We start from the raw sequence: 15,397 nt of genomic DNA, 5'->3' as shown, positions 1-15,397 counted from the left end.
TTGGGGACTGGAAAGAGTTTTACCAGCATAGAAGCCATATCATGTTTACGCCTTTTTTTAAGACAATTGTGTGAAAAAAGGCACCACACGCGTCACAATAAGACGGTGACGTCATTCACAATAAAGACCGATATATATATAATGTTGGTTGGAGGGACTCCTATGAATTCCCCCCCCCCCCTCCCCACTCACCAATATTTTTCAATGTTTGCTTTAAAAGAGAGAAAAACGTGTACTTTTTCCCCGAAATATCCCACATACACAACGTAGCTATTTCTTATTTATCGTCGGTTTACGGGCAAGTTGTCGCCCTCCTCTATGCAGGGTGTACTATAGTCGGCCGTGCTGAGCAATATTATTATTTTATCAAAGGTTACAAACAAAGGCGATTGGTTGCGCACAATCCTTGAATTTATGTTTAGTCGTGTCTGAGATATAACTTATTGAGATAAAACTTTTAAAAGAAGTAAACTAACTCGGTAACCTTAAATTTCGTTTTGAAAGAAGTACAAATATTAAATGTCCTCGAAAATTTGGCACGTTACACATCAAAGTTCAAACATGAAATATCTGGTTAAAAAAGTTGCATGCAATTATAGATGCTAGGCTAGCTGTTTTTTTGTATTTCAATTTTGAGGTCGTTTCAAAACTAACTGATCAACTGTAAAAATAAAAATGTAACACGACAAATGTGATAGAATGTATACCCAAACGTTCCATGCGCAATCCGAAACTGATTTTAATGGTCTCATTATTTAGTAGTCAGCCCACTTTTCAACCTGTATTTGCGTGTTGTGACGTCTTTAAAAACTGTCACTTCGTCAAATTTTACAAGCTGAAAAAGTCCCGTTAGAGGTCAGGTCGCGGCTCAAATAAGAAAGTGTTGCGCGGTCCACTTATGATAGGCCTACCTTCCATCCCCCAAAAGGAGGACAGAATGTTGAAAAGAACATGAAAAAATAAAACACATTGTTGAAAAGAACATGCAAAAAAAAATTAAAGCCTTAGAAATTAGACGGTTCAGAATAGTTTCGATAAAGTACAATACTAAATTAAGCTTGTATTTTCAAAAAATGTAAAATGTACCTGTGTTCTTTAAAAAATGAGCTGAAGATGTATATTTGGCTGTTTTCAAAGGCATAATTGTCACATATATATTTGATAAATCAGAAATTCTTTGAAAAGGAGGACGTCTGGGCGTATTTTCTTGTCCTCGGAGGACAACTTGTTTTTTGTTAAAATGGAGGACATGTCCTTCAAAAAGAGGACGTATAGTAGGCCTAACTTATACTCACAAGTGTTCTAAGGCCCGCAGTTTCAAGTGCTTTGTAGCGTCCTGGATCTCAGGCCCAAAAATAACAGCGCTATATGCAACTTTTCAAAAAATCTAAATCAAAATATGTTCTGTCTCAATAGAGACTGCTTAAATTGAAACCTTTCTTGACAAAATTAGTATCCGTGCTGATGATGGCTAAAATTATTTTATCACACGGTGGCGTATGTAAGCCGCTAAACGATCTTTCTGTTTGCACACAAAAATAAGCCTACCTCACCGATCGAACTATACACCAATCTTCTCAATTGCAAAGCAAACAGATTTCGTATTTTCGCGATTGTATATAATATAAGCGTTACATTGGTTGTAATTTTTTGCTATGTTTATGCACAGTATAACCCGTTTGAAACAGGTAGTTTTTATTGCGTACAGGTATTTTGCTCCAGTCGTATGTACAAGTGAAATAGTTTTAAAGACAGTAAAATAATTTTTCTTTGAAAGACCAACCAATTATTTCCACGTTAAAAGAGCACAAAGAGAAAAAAAACTTGACAAGACTGTAGAACACTATAAAGCAGTGTTTCTTAACCTTTTTAGCGCTCGTACCCTTTGAGCTTTCATTAAATTTTCTCGTACCCCTTGTCTAAAATGGCCGACGGAAGTTAATAAAATGGTAATAATAGGAATTAACATAATTGTAATAATAGGTATTTATAACTTGCGTGCTGGATGCATGCATTAAAACAGTATTGTAAGTAGTACAAAACCAACCCGTTTTAAACATATAACAAAGTAACTTGTTACGCATTCTTTACAAATATGTCTAAATACGGTATGATTTCACCCAGCATGTCGTACTCCCTGCTTTAGTGCTTCGTACCCCCAAGGGGTACACGTACCCCTGGTTAAGAACCCCTGCTATAAAGTGTCGCTTAGTCAAATACGGTCGTTTCCAATAAAAGTGTACGATGTATCAACAACAAAATCTCTGTGGTGTACGTTTTTTTGACAGTTTGTTTCCAACGTCTGTAGCACTTCATACGAATATTTAACCTAAAAATGAGTCACAAAAGTTGAGTTTAAGTTGAAAATTTTTAAATGACTTGAAAAAAGTTAGAAATTTGAATCACCAAAGACGGTTCCGGCACAAATATTAAAATATTTTAAGAATAAAACCCCCGAAGGTTTTTATTCTAAATGCGTTTTTGAAAAGTTAACCAAGTAAGTACTGTTATATGTTTACTGCAAAACTTTGTTTGCATATATTTGAACAGAATTGCTATTAAAAAATGGAAACGTGATAATTTTAGTTTGTGACAAAAATGTCAAAAAAGCACCTTCCAAAGGGTCATAATATTCTTAACAGAAATAATAAAAGCAAAAACCAGACCAACTAAAAATTTCTGTGTCTTGGCAATTCTCGAAAAAAGTGTAGTTATATAGCCTATAGATGTCAACAATAAATGAAGATTAAAAAGGGACAGGTAGAAGCAGCTTTTACATACGTATCGCATTTATGCTTTTCTAAGGTGTTATGTTTTTCATTACTTTACGTTTACAAAACCGTAACAAATAAAACTTGAAAACAGAAACAATATTGACCATTCAACCGTGACCTAACGATAAAATGCTGGTGATTGTGTCGTAATCTGATAAAGGTTGCTATTCTTAGTCGTTTATGAAATCGTCTTCGTTCAGATTACAAGCACTTGCGGAGAAAAGTCTGATTGACAATAGTCGAAGAGATTAGTCTTAACAGCCTGAATTAAGGAATTGAAAGACACAGAAAAGTTGTCGCAAGCCGGGCCGCTTTTTACTTAGTCGTTGCATGCAAGGCTTACTTGATGCTGGCTTTTGACGAAAAGTTTAGATTTGTTAAAGTTTTTTTTTCTAGTGGTATTTAAGAACTTCTCTCTTGTCGCTGGTTCAGTAACATGGTACATAGTGTTTACAGGCAACTTGCAAGACAGCAAGTACTGTTTACGACATAAGTGGTACAAAACACTTGACGATCGAATCTGTTTCACACAAATTGAACAATAGAGACGATCAGAGACAAGAAAGTAAGCGGCACGTCCTTTTATCTTCCCGTTAAAAGTTTTATTGCCCTGCACTCGATCAGCGAGAATTATCCCTATTATTTTCATCACCTAGCAATTGATATGTGTCATTACTGTAGAAGATGGGAGGGTGTGTGGAAAAACGGTTTCTAACGTTTTTTCTGAGATTTTATCGGACATCTATTATTCGAATTGTTGTTTAGATAAGAGGACCATTTTATCCTGAATGGTGCGACGAGATGTCATCGCAAATTTCACAGTCGAAATTATCTGTGCTAGGTGTCGCAGCTTATATTGTTCTGCGGATCTTCAGTTACGTTGCAGTCGCGGTGACACACGTATCACGTTTACTGCTGTTGCACTCATTAAGTAAAGAGACAAGTTATGGCGATGATGTTAATTGTAGTTCATAGTCAATACCTTCAGTTAAAATTAGGATTGGGACAATTACAGTTTTTCTTTTGGACCTGTTACAACATTATGTAGTTTTTAGAAAAAAAGATTTTATTTTACTCGTGACGCAGCCTTAGGAAAGAACCACTCTGACAACCGTGCGCACGCCACAGGCAAAGTCTGAGTGACAAAGTTACTTGCCGTAATAATGTTTTAACATTGTATGTATTGTTTAGAGTTTAAAGCGTTGTTATTATTTGTTGCAGATCAATATACAATTGAAAAATAGTATAATAATAATTATATTTGAGTATGATTCTCAACCAAAAGCGTCCGATCAAGGACATGATTTCCTCGGGAATTTTTTTTGAGAAGCAGAAAACGAGATTTGACATTGCTTCACTCGTAGCTGGAGAAAGTAAAGATATGAACGTAACTGACAAAGTAAGTTTACTGAGTGGACCATCATCAGAAGCAAAGCGTTGTCGACGAAGTCGTGAGGAACATTACCACCCATATTTTCATAGGAGATCACCAGACAACAAGTATTCGAACTCAGTTTCAGCATACAAGAATTGTGCAGACAGTAACATAAGCGATTATAACAGCTTTATGACGAAATGGCAAGATTGCTATTCACGGGATACTCGTGGAGAAGAACTCAAAGCGGCAAAAACGCCCGGGAATTTTAGAAGCGATGAGTTTAAAGATGATTTAAATATGGATGAGAACAAAATCAGGGATATTCAACATTCACAGTTGGATAAAAATCGTTCATTTCGCGCGAGTGCGATGTCATCCCGAATATTCCCGTTTCACGCGTTTCAGCGCCCGGAGACAAGCAAACCCGCTGATTTTTTCAACAATGCTGATGTCTGCAAAACCTTAAGTAAAGTAAAAAGTGAACGGGGTCCAATGGAAACTTCAAACTCTCCGTCAGATACAACTTGTTCCTTGGGTTTGGATCCAGAAGATACAATCACAAGCAGTCAGGCTCAAAAAATTACAGAAACTGCATTACTGAATTCACAAGAACAGCAGGATACATGCATGCAGCGATTGAATGTTCCAAATCACCTATTGTCATTTACACCTCCGGCGATAAAGCCTGACAACATGTTAGAGCATTTATCGCGACAAGCATTTTTGCAAGTCGCTACAACCAACTTCCCTGGCCGTGTTGGTTTACCTTTGGCCGCAGGAATAGCGGCATCGTGTATACCCAGAATGAACCCGCTTCATACATCGTGCCCCACTACTTTTAAAAGCGGAGCTGGTCCCCAAGTCCACAGTGCATTTCCTGCACATACGTCGTTATCGCCACCGACATTTAACAACCAATGGATCCTTCCACAATCTTCAACTGGAGACAAATTTCAGTACCACATTGCAGGTAGTGGTTATTAGGCCCCACTAAAAGTGTTACATGATATTTCATTGAATAATAACGCTTTTGAAAATTTTAGCACCAGTTTTAATGAGTTTGTTTGTTAGATCCACTTCTTCGAGCGCGTTTTGGCTTTTTGATCAATAATCCGTTCCAAAGAAAACCGAAACGGATACGAACTGCGTTTACACCTGGCCAGCTTCTTCGTTTGGAACATGAATTTGACAAAAATCATTACGTTGTGGGTGCAGAACGGAAGCAACTTGCCCACACACTAAAACTTACAGAAACACAAGTAAGTAAGAACCAAGTAAAAAATAGAAAAACAACTTTCAAAAACGAAACGGTTTTTGTAACATGACACTCGGAAAAATACTTTCTGCTAAATAGGTTTACCAGAATAGCTATTAAATGTACTTGTTTTTTCGTGCAGGTAAAAGTGTGGTTTCAAAATCGACGAACTAAGTTTAAACGCCAACGAATAGAAGGAAAAGGTACCTCCCAATACGAAACCGAGCGACAGGAATGCATCCCTGAAGAAAGCGAAGTTCTTTCAACGGACGAAGAAGATATATATGACAATATACCACAAGAAGATAAAAAAGAAAACAAACTGCCATGTGTAATAACCACCGCATGAACAAATAAATGAGTTCAAAAAAAAATAAAAACGATTGCCATAAACTACAATGTGTGAACGAAATCTAAATAACAATGGTTAGTATTAGCAAGGTTCTGAATATGTCAAAGCAAAACAATACAGATTGTTGTTTGTTGAAAACAATTATAAATTAGTTGCGAAATAATGAAAAAGGCGTTTTTTGCGTTTTGAATTTTTATTTTAAGTTTAATTGCACAGTTAACAATACCAACTACACGGACAGCAATAAATTAATTACCCACTTTGAGGTTGATTTTTATAAAAAAAGATTTTCTCTCGAATTTGTATGTACGAAATACCGATAACCACTTTGGTGGCTTTGTGCCACTTGAAGAAAATTGTTAAGTAGCTATACCAGGTCTTTATACAGACCTATCACTGCCGTTTATGTAATTTCTCTTCCGGATTAAACATTTTTTGGTTAAAGAACTGCCAATCAAATTTGTTGACAAAAGGACAGATTAGGCTGTAGTTCTGCACTAGTGGAAAAAAAGAGTTTTTATGAGTTGCTTAATTATTTACAATTCGAAATAAGGTAATTCGTCTGCTTTTTCTCTTAATCTTGTTTTTTGGAAAATTCATTTTCGCAAATTACGACAAGATATAAGTGATGACGATATGGGGTATTGTCAGTAATCTTCACATTTTAGCCCTTTTATGACGACAATATCGCAATCGAACCAACTCAAATTACAAATTTATTTCAATTTAATCCACTTCTGTAATGCAAAAATGAACAAAAGTCGATTACAAAATAAATATTTTATGGGAGAAGTCGCAAAATCGTCCATTATATGTGACAGCCAGCAAACGTAGGCTAATTTTATCTGATGGTACTGTCTTGAAACAGCATATGCTTACATGATATTCGTCCCTAACGTATATTATTTACATACAGTATAAAAACAAACGCCAAAGAAAAGAACAAAATGATAGCAGTTTTGTGGTAAACCCTTTGTTTTTGTATCATATTGCAGTTAAGTGGAGCAGGAAAAGGTGCTTTGTTCGTAATGAAGTCGTGAATTATGAATTGGTCCTGGAGCCATGCATTCGTTTAAACATCAAGTAGCAATTAGTTGCTCCATTTTGAAATAGGCGCGGGCGAAAGCAACACGCCAACTAGCATATCGGTCTACAGACCCACAAAGTATTTAAAATGTTATTGCGTGGCGTCGAAGATTTTATCAGGAAGTAATCTATCTTATTTTAACACTGTTTGGGGGATGAAATTTGCATGAGGCTGCCCACGGGATCCCATCTGAAACATTAGTGCAAGGATACGCGGTTCAGCATGACCAGGAATAATGACGTATGCTACTCGACACACAATTACTTTTGCGGATGAAAGAAAATGCGTCGCTGGTTAAGCTGGAGTATACTGGCTGTTTTAAAATCATAGTGAATACTTTTAGAAAGGATACAGTAATCTATAGAACTTTATTAAAAGGTATTAAAAAATCGAACATATAAATCTCTCTGTGATAAAGAAAATAATCACCCAGCGGGGAGTCTTTGTGTTCTCAAAATAGGTACGAAACGGTGTTGGCATGTGGCGACCACAAATAGCAGGCACTTGGCCTGTTCCCGCGCGCCAAGCACTTTAACTGCTAATTACGAGGTGAAAAGTATGCGTTGATCAGTGTAAATGCGATAAACGGGTAATTACTGTGTGAAACATTCCAGTTCCAACGTTCGGACACCTGCGAAAAACACGTGCGGTAACGTAATGTGGTTATGAAATGAAGTCACGGGAAGGACAAAGGTTAAATAATGTCTACATTTAATTGTGTCCATGTCTATGTTAACTGTATAGCGCTTTCAAGAGTACTTGCCTGTGCATTACGCATGATAACAAAACAGTTTTTATTGAAAGGAATGCCGCCTTTAATGTGTACAAAATTTTCAATTGTTAGACAGGGTTTTATAGCAAACGTTCGACTTGCCGCGGGCGTACAGTTAACGTACATTTCCCACTGTAATGGCAGTGAAATTTAGATAGTATTGTGTTCGTGTCAGTAATTTGTCCATCGAATATAACGATAAAAGCAACATAAATCAGACTTAAAAAGAGCGAAGATTCTGGAGTATTTAAACAACTTAAAAAAAATAACTTCAAATTTATCCCTCGAACTTTGTTAAAACGAACTGCAACGTTGTAGACACCACATCAAAATAAATAAATAAATAAAACCACAAGCGTTTCTTGCCCTCCGAGGATAAAAAACCTCAAGATTTGTTGACGTAACTTTATTTACATAAATGTAGTCATACCAGTATTAAAATAAAAGTATGCTGGGAGTTTTTAAATATGGGACATGTGCATTACAATGTTTATTGGAAACGTACCAAAAGCCAAAAAAAATCTGTCAGACTTTTCATAACAGCGAAACATGTTGTTTTTTAATTGTCATGTTGTTTTAACCAACACTCTTTTTGCGCACACTCAAAAACAAGTAAGTGTAGCGCCAAAATCGGAAATTTCCAGGTTTTTAAAAATCGTCTTGACGCTAGATGGTGCACAGAGCCATCCGTACTAAATTCTCAATTAATCAAGGACAGGATGGGCAGGAACTTGGCCGAATGGTCCAGCGCGCTTGACCCACATGCAGACATAAAAAACCTGATCGGGATTCGTCCCCGGGAGTGTCCTGGGTTCAAACCCCGTGAAAAAAAATCAAGGACAGGATGGGCAGGAACGTGGCCGATAGTCCGACGCGCCTGACCCACTTACAGACATAAAAAAACTGATCGGGATTTGTGCTCGAAGGCGTACTGGGTTCTAAACCGGTTAAAAAATTCTCAATTACTCGAAGTGTTTGACCAGCACACCAATAAACAGGACTAATCGAGACTCGTCTCAGGACCTGGAACTTCCGACAGTGATCACAGCGGTTCCAACAAATCAGAGCTATGCGGAATAACTACAGCAAATACATATTGCATAAGTCGCTACATCGTGAGATATGCTTTTTAAACATTTTATGCAATCAATGCTAGTATTGAAAATATAAGTTTCCGACTTTTGCATATGATATCCAAGTTCTCCTAATAAAGTAATTTTGACACATGAAATAATAAGCGGTACAAAATGTAACTTTAATATCAATTTCAAACGCGTGCAGCTTATAATTTTAAACTGTTTGCAAAAAAAATGCAACTGATTTAATTTATTCACCAAACAACGTTTCGACAGGATTTCTTTGAATCTGTGTAGAATAGATACATAAATGTATACCCAGCACAGTGTTTTAGCCGTAAATTAAAAGACATATTTGAGGTCCTCATATAACGTCTCAGTCCAGGATGTGGACCACGATCCGCCCATAAAGTAACGCTGAACTCGACTCGTTAAACCAGGGGTGGGCAACCTGCGGCCCGCGGGCCGCATGCGGCCCTTTAATACAAATTCTGCGGCCCGCACAGACGCTTGGATTTCAAAAGTACTGGCAAACGAGTCCAATTATTACATATTTTTGAGCTGATTAATGCCTGATGCTAGTTTTCTGCAATCTGGCAAAATGTGGCTAGAATCAAATACGAATTATACTGGTATAGTTAAGCATATTTGGTAAGAATCACTTTGTGTGATGCACATGTGCGGCCCTCGATCAACTTTTGACATTTATAATTGGCCCTATAGTAACAAAGGTTGCCCACCCCTGCGTTAAAGGGTAAATGAGAAAAAAGCACCCATCAGCAAAAAAGATTTACAAAACATACTATACCTGAATATGTTTTCTACAAGATTATGCATCCTTGTACGATCGATTTTTGGCAACAACCGTTTTTGACAAATTTTCTAGAGCAAGTAGTTCCCCAAAAAACACGATTGTTTACAGCAAGAAACAAGGCCAAAAATTTAGTTTGCGTACAGAACAAGTCGTGTATTGGTGGAAAATATGTTTACATCATTGCTTCAAATTTTTGCCACGTTCGTGGATCACGTGGTTAAGAGGGTAGATACATTTCTTCAGGAGGCACACGTCCTGCGCCAGTGGTTCTCAACTGGTGGTCCATGATCACTTTTATAATTGGTGTCAAACTGCTTGTTGTGTATGTTGACTTAATCCTGTAAATGTAATAAACTTAAAATATTTTTTGGGAACAATAAATGATTTAAGCATTTGTCGACATCTTTATTTTGTAACCAACCCTGACAGATCAGACAACTTTGTTCTGTGTGATTGTTTTAAAACAAAGATTTCTTACATCTACATGACCAGCAAATAACGCTGTAAATATAAACAAGTTGATTCGTCATTTGTAGTGACTTGAGATGCTTTGTGCATTATTACGCGGAACGTATAATCCATTTGTTATGGATGTTCTAAACCTCGGCACAATCTGTAAAATTATATTTCTCAAGGGTGAATTAGTGAATCTCGCCTCGTGTAATTTATATCAAAGCGTTTTTATTTAGTTTGCTACGGAACTCAATGTCACATCGACTTAACCGCGTTAACATCAAACCTTGTTCACTGTTTAATAACTATTAAAACTATATTCTGTCCTCGCTACTGCCACCGTGTAACCGCGATTTCACACAGCCGCCGAGATTATAAGTGTTTCTCAGCGGGATAGCACCACGGCGCACCCTTTAATGAATCAACATTTGTCGTTGTTTTATATCGATCGAAACAATAAAGTTGATGCTATATTTTGTTTCATTGCAATATTAAAAATCTTACGCCGATTTTGTGTCGCTATATCTGTTTATGCCATAAAAAATGCAATGGTGCTTTATGTTTCCTGTCAATCCAAAAAGGCAGCAAGAGGCGCTTGCTTTTGCAAAGTCAACCGAGTCAATCTAAGTTGACAGTGCATAAGTGATGTAAACATGTTGACTTAAATCTTAGCATGCACAAGGCTTCGTAAAAACATGTCTACGACACAAGTGCAGATATAGGCCCTGCGTGGGGTTTAAATTAAGCGTTCGACATCTTTTTTCGCCATTAGGGCGTTCGTTGTTCCGCCATTTAACATTCCCCTAACGATTTGTTCTGCTCCGTCTGTGTCCCATGTATCAAGAAGTTAATTGATTTTGCGGCGCCGAGCAAAATTCGTGTGAACATAGTGGGACATTTTGTTTATGACTTATTACAGGCAATAGGGATGGTTTATGGTCGTATCTCGCGCCTGAACAGATGGGGCGCACTTATATCAGCAACCGAAGCGAATCAGTCGATCATTTGCCTGGATGTGAATGCAAACTCACAAGGTTTCTTAGGAGGTGAATCGTAGTTTAGACAGGAAAACGTTTCTCCTTGTACCCGACGTTAATGTTTTTTGTACCTTATTCGCAGCATTCCAGTTCTACTTATTAATGTGTAACTTAACAATTGGGAAATGTCGTTGATCTGCAGCAATCCCCTTAACATAGAACCGTCGGAAACAGCAGAAGAAATGATTCAAAGCGAAACAGAGAAAGTCCAGTTGTCTTCTGATTCCACTGAGTGCAAAGAATACCAGAAAGATATAAAGTCGACCAATAAAAGCGAGTTTTCCATTGCAAATATTCTTGGTTTTAGGAAAGAAAAGTTACCACAAAGCGATTACAGCGTGGAAAGTCGCCGAAACGAAAAATGGCGAGATGTAGCCTTGCTGAAAGAGTCAAAAATCAACCAACAAAATATTTGTAACTTGGGATCATCAAACTATCGCCAAACAGACAATTCAAGAAAAATGTCGCAAATCAGTCCAAACATTGATGGACGATCTTTCAGTGGTGACACAAATGAGGAGTTACAAGAAAACGTCAGAAGACACCAAATAATGTTGGAGTCGGTTCCTCATGACGCACCAATTGAAGACAGAATTCCATTCAACAAGGATGTTGGTTCAAGCTCAACAAATAGTTTGTCACATCATAACATACAAACACATGATTTGAACAAACCTCATGGAATGTCGTGTTGCAAAAAGCTGTCACCGGCATGGAGAATTTGGCAAGATTTTGCTTTGAGGCATCCGGCAACAAATGCAATGTACCTTTTGCAATCGAATCAAGGTTTCCACCCCTACTTAAATCGCTTACAGGAAATGAAGAGTAGTTTTGCTTCAACATTTATGAACCAAATCTCACCACCAACGTATCAGCAAACCACTAAAGCTAAAATTACCACGACAGGTAAGCACTTGTTAAAATGTAAAATAACTTTGCCACAGCGTTAATTTAAGGAAAGGCAGATAACAAAGCCTTTGATGTCAAAATAACAGAGTTTTAAGCACAAAGCAAACATGTAAAAAAATATACATTTATCGCAATATTTAGGGCAAAACATCGGGCAATGGTTGTTTAATATAACAAATATATTATCCGAAAAGGCGAAGATTAGGCGGATTTTTGTTCATTTCAAGCAGTAAAATAAAACTTAAATCAATTCAGCAACTGTAATCATCTTGTGAAGTGAAGCGTGTTTGATTGTGTGAAATTGGCGTGAACGGACGGCAACACCCGGCTGAGCCGAATTCAACAATCGTTTGAAACTACTGTATTAAAAATGTGTGGTCTAACCGCAACTAAAATGCGCAATGCAATTAGACCAAGTGTTTACCACTTATCGTAAAATTGCAGCAATACTTCGGTAATACGTCTATCAATGATTCGGTTAAAAATATGTCCCACATATATGTGGCATTACCTTTAAAATATTGCTTGTAATATGTGTTTTCCGCCACGATGTAAAATAAAACTAGGTCAACAATAATACTCATTCATATCATACATTTGCCAAGGCTAATGCAACGACTATTTTGTTTTGTCATAAACTGATCCGTATTTCGGAAACGTTGCTTGTTGCTTATTTCTTTGATCCATTTTACTTGCCATAGTTTCGCAATACGAAGGGCTGACATTAAGTACAGGTTATAGGCTAGGGTTGCGCAATCTGCAGCTGATGATACAAGTTTGTGCGGCCGCGCATCTGCTTTTAAATGTAGTGGCAAGGCATTAATTAACACTCTTGCACTGTTTACCTGTATATTTGACTTTTGAACCTGACGTGAATACAACCGCGAAAGTGTTGTAAGCTCATTGGCTGCAAACATAACATAACAAAATAAACAAACGACAGCAAACACGCAATATAGAATTATGAATTGTGACGTAAGAATTAGTTACGGATGATGAGCAATTAGTTTAGTTAGATCTCGGGTGCACAACCTACGGCCGCGTAGATGAATTTATGCGGGTAAATGTAATGCGCATTAAAATACACGTACTGGCGGCCGTGAATTGATTAACACCTTTTTGTTGGACATTTAGCTGCGAAAAACTGGTTTGAACGGATTTTACAGGCATGGAAACATTTACTACACCGACCCAGTAGCAATGTGTGCCAACTTTTTTGTACGACTATTATGTGCACAAACAACGTAACATTTCAGAAAAAGACGTCATACACAGTTAACACTGATTGCCAAATCGTCAGCTAAATCAATGAATAAACATCAAAAATATAAAAACGAAAAAAAATAGGAACACATGGCGGCCGTTGGTATGATAAGGACATGTGATGTGGCCGTCATGGCGAAAAGTTTGTGCACCCCTGAGTTAGATCATTAAATCTGTAATCAAAGTTAAGATAAATAAAAAAATGGTATTATTAGATAAATAGAATTTTTTTAATCGAGCTTTTACAATATTAATTTACAAAAACATATATAACACCTTCGCTTTTGTCAATAGCGAAAAGGTATGTGCACTCCTTAGTACAATTAAACGAAAAGCGCTTGCGAAATGTTCAAGCACTTTAGGACCAACTTATTAAGCAGATACAGTCAAGTTTTTAAAATAACGTGTTTTTTGAATGTATATCATAAAAACCAAAAAAGTCATAAACCCTTCCAAAGTTGTTTGTTCGTATTTTGATAGGTCGTGGTCAATCCGATGACGATTACACTGGATCTCTAATACCAGAACTTACAGAATTCAAAAGAAAAGTGGAACAAAAAGATTTACCTGTCGATCGTTCTGTGCCCCAGATGAAAAGAAAGCAAAATAAAATAATAGACCTGTTTAGTGATGAGGAAACGGGGATTAAGGAACGTGAAAAAAATCAAGATACAGAAGAAAAACTACATACAAGACATAGCTCATTGGCTGAAACTAGTAAACACGGGGAAAGTCGATCATCATCTCGTATGTCGAATTACTCTTCACACTCAAGCAGCTCTTCACCGTTGAAGAGTAACCATTCGGACATTGACAATTCCCTTGTTCCTCCCGAAACAAACAATTTGCGTGAAGGAAAAAACGTCGCTAATTCCAATTTCACTGAACCAAGAAAAAAGAAAACGCGAACAGTGTTTTCTAGAAATCAAATTTTTCAGCTGGAATCTACATTTGACCTAAAGCGCTATCTTAGTAGTTCCGAAAGAGCGAGTTTGGCAGCAAATTTGAATTTAACAGAAACTCAGGTAAGAGAAAAATTTGATTACTTTGTTTGTTGCTTTCCAATCTTATAATTTAAAAAGTCAACCCACAAAAATGATGGAACTGCTGTATTAAGTTAAAGATTGGAAATTAGTCACAAGTTAACCCCAAAAATGCATATATATGGCTCTTTGCGAATTTTCCACTGCATTTACCTCAATTAGACCATGGCCAGACAATGTGTTCTAAATTAGTCAATCGCTGAGTAGCTGTTTTTTCAATCTTTAACTTAATACAGCAGAAAACCTAAAACGCGTTAGCAATTTGCAGATAAAGATCTGGTTTCAAAACCGAAGAAACAAATGGAAGCGCCAGATAGCATCTGATGTTGATGGGATTGGATATGCATCAAATATGCCAAATCCTCTGTTCAATACCAATTCTTTAACACCGACGGGGCACATTAATCATCGCTATACAATGTTACCCTCAGTATTCAGCCAAACTACCCTTCCATGTCGCGCATCAAGATACAATCCATTGCCACGTTTTCCGTTGTCCAACGAGCAGCAAAGTTACCAGTGGCCCAACTTGAAGTTGCCCCAAACCAACGAATCTGAGCGTGGAATAACATCAACCCTAGCGTATTATCCCCGTGCTATGATGGTGGCTGCGGTTGCAGCAGCAGCGTCTAACGGTCGAGGTTTTTCTCTTGAAGGACAGACAGTTGGAAGTGTAACAAACAATTGGTGTGCTAAAACAACTTCGCCAGTGGAACTACCAGCAAAAAGAGAAGAAAATAATACTTCGCGTGCACTTTCCACCTAGCGTCATGTTTTTATTTGACTTCATGTACATCATCGTTTTTTGTTGTCTATCAATACGTACCCTAACTCACGAAACATAATAAAGTAACCAGCTGTTGAAGTGGTCACTCCCGTGAGGTCAAAGTGATCTATTATCTCATTCATATTTTATACATCGCTTCTCATAACCTAAACGGCAATTTTCTTGATTTTTATATTCATTTAATTACTGTTATTGATAAATCACTGCACGAGAACGCGGCAAGGGTTACATTAGCATTAATGGAAGGGACGGGCGAATCGATCGTTGACGATATAAACGCACTTCGACATTGTCCTCACTATGTTCCAGCAATCTATCCAGGTTTTATCTATTCTGTTCAGTTGGAGGACTAACAGCCATCTTTGTCACGCCATGTAAATTGACCGATTGGTCACCA

The 15,397-nt window shown here is 37.3% G+C and overlaps 2 protein-coding genes across 2 annotated transcripts; both read left to right on the top strand.

The window, feature by feature from the left end:
• Positions 1 to 3,975: 3,975 nt before the first annotated feature.
• LOC145225295 (uncharacterized) lies at positions 3,976 to 5,800 on the top strand. Its single transcript, XM_080091986.1, has 3 exons — positions 3,976 to 5,122; positions 5,224 to 5,411; positions 5,550 to 5,800. Exons 1-3 carry the CDS (start codon positions 4,042 to 4,044, stop codon positions 5,754 to 5,756), a joined length of 1,476 nt encoding a protein of 491 aa, XP_079948112.1. The 5' UTR covers positions 3,976 to 4,041; the 3' UTR covers positions 5,757 to 5,800.
• A 5,196-nt stretch (positions 5,801 to 10,996) lies between these two features.
• Positions 10,997 to 15,078, top strand: LOC145222960 (uncharacterized). The gene is made up of 3 exons (XM_080089229.1): positions 10,997 to 11,904; positions 13,651 to 14,195; positions 14,482 to 15,078. The coding sequence occupies exons 1-3, from the start codon at positions 11,124 to 11,126 to the stop codon at positions 14,977 to 14,979; spliced, it is 1,824 nt and encodes a 607-aa protein (XP_079945355.1). The 5' UTR covers positions 10,997 to 11,123; the 3' UTR covers positions 14,980 to 15,078.
• Positions 15,079 to 15,397: the final 319 nt, after the last annotated feature.

Source organism: Phallusia mammillata, chromosome 4 (assembly GCF_965637545.1).
Source record: "Phallusia mammillata chromosome 4, kaPhaMamm4.hap1.1, whole genome shotgun sequence".
NCBI lineage: Eukaryota > Metazoa > Chordata > Ascidiacea > Phlebobranchia > Ascidiidae > Phallusia > Phallusia mammillata.
This window is presented reverse-complemented; position numbering and strand designations above follow the sequence as displayed.